The sequence below is a fragment of the Durio zibethinus genome, chromosome 26 (assembly GCF_047325235.1).
Source record: "Durio zibethinus cultivar Kanyao isolate XHJ-2024 chromosome 26, ASM4732523v1, whole genome shotgun sequence".
Taxonomy (NCBI): Eukaryota; Viridiplantae; Streptophyta; class Magnoliopsida; order Malvales; family Malvaceae; genus Durio; species Durio zibethinus.
In genome coordinates, this window is record NC_143187.1 from 2,836,025 (window position 1) to 2,841,589 (window position 5,565).

A 5,565-nucleotide genomic window follows, 5' to 3' on the forward strand; every position below is an offset into this window, starting at 1 on the left:
GAAGTATATGTAGACATTTTTTATAAAAAATAAAATTGAGAAAATTTAGAAAATTAACAAAAATATGTCTAGCACAAATCAAAAGTTTACCTATATGAATTTGAAACTAAAACCTAGACCATATAAAATGAATCAATTTGATAACAAAACAATATTTGATTTTTTATTATCAATATTTATTGTCTCAATTAGCATAAAAAATTTTAAAGACACATTGAATAAATTTTATTATAAATTAATTTCCTTTCGGGTGACTGTATTCTAAATTTTAAAATGAAGGCATCATCACTTGAATACAATCTAAAACAATGACAATGTATAATGATTTAAATTATATTTAATTAAACCCCAAAATGGATTAAAGTGACAGAAGAAATTCACATTGGATAGTGTCGTTTTTTGTCAAAAATTTTGACTTTTATATTTTTATATAAAATAAGTATCCTTCAACTTAATTCAATTTGAATTTTTGAATTTTTTTTATTGAAAATGATTAAAAAATGTTTATATATTGTAGACGTGTTGGTAAAATTCGTTTTTAAATTTAAATTTAAGAAGCATATAGGAGGCAATGTAAATTAATTTTAAAAGATTAATTAAAGAGAAAATTAATTGGTTGGGTTTCTTTTTTTGGAACATACTATGGAAAATGGTTATACGCAAATCAAAAAATATATTTTTGGAACCTATCATGGAAACATAATATTTAAATTAAGAATTGTTGTTGACTTTTTCTCATAAAATAATTGATTTCTTATAAAATTATTAGGGATGAGTTAAAATAATTGATTTTAAATTAATATCTACTTTGACAGATTCTACTTTGCTACAATAATCTTGTCTTATATTGGAAAGTCTATATTTAACATTTTGAAAAGTTTTTATTAAAGAGTAAATTATGCCTATAAATATGTGTGATTGAAAATAGAATGAAATTTAAAAATATGTTTGCAATTAATTAGGCTTTTTAGTTTATGTTTTAATTTTTAGCATTATATATTCATTTAAGTTAATAAATGTATAAATTATTTTTAATTAAACACTAAAATTACGGTCATTAAATAGTCAATGTTTTCAAAGCATATATCTTATTTATAGAATTCATGTTTGATATTTCAAATTAAAAACTAATTTTTTAAAAGTGATTTAAGATAATTGATTTTTACTATATATTTATCAAAGGTAAGAATGTTTGATCTTTTATAAGATAATAAATATATTTAATTTAGACAAAATAAATCTTTTAAATAAATAAAATTTATATAAAATCAAATTAACATAATTAAATGCAGTACATATGGGGATTTTTCAAAATTGTCCATATGTCAACAATACAGGCTATCTTAATTTTTTTTGTCAAAGACTTTAATTTTTATATATTTATATAAGAGTTTGATAATAAAATACAAATATTCTATTGCAACATTTTTGGAAAGAATTGATTAAACAGGACATTATCACTAATTAAAATACAGGTTTCAATTTTGAAAAAAATTTGATTTAAACAAGTAATCATTAATTAACTAGGAGAATGAATTAATTAAGCATATGATAATTTTGAATTTATTCTTACAATCTCTATGATTGAGAAAATTAACAACTTTTGCTACCTTGTCAATCATGATCCTTTTAACAACAGAGATTGGATGTCAGTTCCATGATCAAAGTGATTCTGAGAGATTTGAAACATAAATGCAAATGAAAATCATAATTACTTTCTATGAAATGGGGCTGCATTATCAAAACAAATGTATTCCTCTTAACTCATTATTTCACCATTTACCCCTGTAAATAAATTGCGTCAAGCCTATAAATATGGACTCTGTTTAAGCCTTCAACAGACTTACAGTTAACAAAAACATTAGCAAAATTAAGAGTGAAAGAAACTTTGAGAGAGAGTATTGAGTAGAGTGATGGAGGGGATTGGTTCAAAAAGAATGATGGTGACCTTGTTGATATTGGTTGTTCTAGCTCATGTGCGAGGTGAGTTAGCAGATGTTCATCCAGCTACCGAGATGGGAGTGTGTGCTAGAAAGTGTTTTTTCAAGTGCGTGTTTCGCATCATTCCTTCCCGCATTGCACTTTGTTTTGGTCTTTGCATGATAGGATGCAAACTTAATCCCTCAGAAGTTGTCTATAATTGTACAAGTGATTGTGCAACCTCCATGGTCAATGCTTACAATCCCACTGGTAATAACACTAAAATCTATCTCTATATCCTACATTTTTACATCTAAGAATTATATGCAATTCTTTTCTCCATTTAGTTTATTTCAAACAATATTTTTATGGGTCTTTTTCTCTTTATGATTTTGCAGATGCTGGGAAAGTTGAAAACTTTGTTGGTTCCTGCTATGAGACTTGCAAGCAGAACAACAATAACAATTAGGAATTTTTTTTTTTATTTCACTATTTCAAGTATGTTTGTTAGATTTTTCTTTGTTTTAGGTTTCGTTTAATGAATAATGGAGAATATTAATATATATATTTCTTAATACATTTTTCATCTTTTATGGGTCTCAGCATTTCTCAATCAATCAAGGCTAAAGCATTGAATATATTTTTACACCAATTCAAAACAATCGATTTTAGTTCAATATAATGTCTACTATAAATTACAATTTAAACAAATTCATTACCATTTTATTTTATTTTATTTTTTCCTTTCTTGTCAAGCCAATCTCTCTCCTTGCCCATGCCTTGGTTTTTTACTACTTTCTTTCTTTTTCAAGATCTCTGCACATATTTTATTTAAAACTCTTTTCATTTTCTTCATCATCTAGGAAAATGGAAGAAACAAAAACCCAAAAGATTGGCCATAACAGTAAGTCATGATTGCTTCCATAAAGTTACCCCAATTCACATTTTTTAACTTTTTAAAATTTGCATAAATTACCATGAAAAAAAATTGTTAGAAAATAAGGATGCAGGGCTTCATAGTAATTAACCGATATCTTCTATCGCATATTAATAAGAGGGAAAAGGCAGGGAGAAATGGTCTGTTTTAAGTGGATGGATTGCATGCATATCAACTTGGAGAATATGAAGAACAAATGAAAATTTTGGATCATAAGCAGATGTGGGGAGGGAGAATCGGGAGATGGATGAGTAAAAAAGGAATATTTATTTTATACTTAAAATTGACGGAATTTGAATTCTGATTTTATCACTTTATTAAAAATAATTACGTGATTGTTGGGGAAAATAAAAAGAGAACTATGGAAAGAGTTAAAATGGGAAAAGAGTAAGATCATGAGAAAGAGAGGATCGCCAGGTGTAATTGACTATTGTTAATGTGGACAATTAGTTGACGTTCTCGGGACCGTTGGATTAAACAAAGATCATTGGTCAAACATTAGTGTAAAATTTTAATATTTTACTCTGGTAAGTAGATGCCTTCCCAGATATGGCTGGTGGATTTGACCTTTTAATTATTTTGTAGGTGGAATAAATTTCAATCAAAGAAATTAAAATCATAAAATTATATTTTGCAAAATAAAAATAGAATTTTCAAAATGCTTGGAATTTGAACAGGGATTTTAAAATGTTCAAATGCTCGTTTCATTAATGCATAATTTATTACATTCTTTAATTTTTCAATAAAACGTCAACATTTATTATTTTTTTAACACGACTTTTATTTTCTTTAATTTTAACTTGAAAAACTTATTTTAAAATATATTTTTTTCTTTTTTTTTCATATCTTATATATAAAAATCAAAACTTTTGATAAAAAAATAATTTAATGTGGATATTCTATTATTTTAATATGTGAAAAGTCTTAAACAATCGCCACATATTCTATATTTAATTATTTTGATTTCATATAAATTTTAAATATTTAAATGCATTAATTATATTTATATTTTTAATAAACTTATTTTTTACTATTAGTTAAAATATCCTAAAATATAAAAATAGTATTAAAAAAACATAAACAAGTTGTATTTTTCAAATGAATCTATTTAATTATGCCAAATTTAATTTGCATATATGTAAAATCTACCTATTTTCTATTAAAATAAAAAAAAACCCTCTATTATAAATAAAGTATCTTGATGTATCATCGCATTACTTGAAGTCTATTCTCCAAATGCATTAGCTTTTATAAATCTAGAAAAACCTATCATGCTCTGTCCGCAAATCCAATTTATTTATTTTCAATAATTTATATTTCAAATTATGATTGTTTTGATTAGTTTAATTTGTATCATTATCATGAAAGAAAGATAAAGCTAATTACAAAATGTGCACTAATTTTATTTTTTATGGTTTTTATCTTTATGTTTTTGGTAATACTTTTTTCAACAGTCTCAAGTATTGGATGAGATTTGCTTCAAATATGAAATTTTAATTTAATTATTTAGAAGTGCAATAGTTGAGTTTTTTTTTTTTTTTCAAATTAATTTCTCTCATCAAGTCTGTAAACTGTTTTATTTGTACTTTTTTACTTAAAAGTGGAAATATTACCATTAATATTATCATGATATCGTTGCCAAAATTTTTTTTAAAACTTCACTTAGCAAAATATATAATTGTAATATATTAGGCACATGCAGTTTTATTTATTTGTATATTTTTATTTTGTATTTATTTTAAGAGCTTTCTTTGATTAGTTAATTTTATTTATTTTTAATATTTTTATTTAACAATATTTAACATTTCATTTATTTTTTTACCATAGGTTTTTCTTCATTGGTTACTAGAATTTAAATGGATTATATAAACCACAAGATTACAACCTATACTTAATTTAACAAATTAAATCAATCAATATATATATGGATCACAGTTAAATTAATTTTTTACTTAATTTGATAAATTAATTCAATCAATTTTTTATTTCTGTTAAGGCATTTAGTTAAAATTGATTTTAATATTAATCAATATTTAATTTAATTGAATGATATGTTTATAACTATAATTTAGGAAAATAAAGATTATAAAATTTAATAAATATTTAAAGATAGTAAAATTTTTGTGTTCGAGATGAAGACAACTAAGTATAATTTTGATATAAACAGTTCCAAACTTACAGTGAATAAGATGTATAACTTTGATCCTAAGCTTGAAAGTAAAAAATTATTGGAACAATATAGATTTATTATAATGACTATCTTTATTACAAAGTTATATATTTTAGATTATAATTAAAACTTTAATTAAATTATATATTATTGTTTTATCTATATCTTCACCTCTATTTGCAATCAGTTGAATTATTAAGTAAAATGATATATCCTTCAAAAATAGTAAGAAATACTTAAGAATTAATTATTGTTTCTTCACCCCAATAACTTATAGAATAATCTCCAATGAAAAAAGTATGTACACCACATTCATTTTAAAATGGCAAAATTTTCAATTCATTTTTATCAAAGACACAATTAAGTTTTGTTTAGAAATTACTTGGATTTTATAAATTATAATGAGTTATTTTTAAATTTGATATTAATTGCATAACTATATCCCATTTATAATTTTCTTATTTTATTATATTAGAATATATAAAATTAAAGAAATAAAGCTCTAAACTTTGAGTTATTCATAAACTTAAAAACTTAT

The 5,565-nt window shown here is 23.3% G+C and overlaps 1 protein-coding gene across 1 annotated transcript; it reads left to right on the forward strand.

Moving 5' to 3' along the window:
• The first annotated feature begins 1,868 nt into the window (after positions 1-1,868).
• LOC149511117 (uncharacterized) lies at positions 1,869-2,667 on the forward strand. Its single transcript, XM_089755979.1, has 2 exons — positions 1,869-2,190; positions 2,319-2,667. The coding sequence occupies exons 1-2, from the start codon at positions 1,914-1,916 to the stop codon at positions 2,387-2,389; spliced, it is 348 nt and encodes a 115-aa protein (XP_089612105.1). The 5' UTR covers positions 1,869-1,913; the 3' UTR covers positions 2,390-2,667.
• The last annotated feature ends 2,898 nt before the right edge of the window (positions 2,668-5,565 follow it).

What these genes read in the sequence shown, in the direction of transcription:
- LOC149511117 (XM_089755979.1), top strand. Translation starts at nt 1,914, where the DNA reads ATGGAGGGGATTGGTTCAAAAAGAATGATGGTGACCTTGTTGATATTG. An exon ending in CAATGCTTACAATCCCACTG is followed by an intron (nt 2,191 to 2,318) that starts GTAATAACACTA and finishes ATGATTTTGCAG; the next exon opens with ATGCTGGGAAAGTTGAAAAC.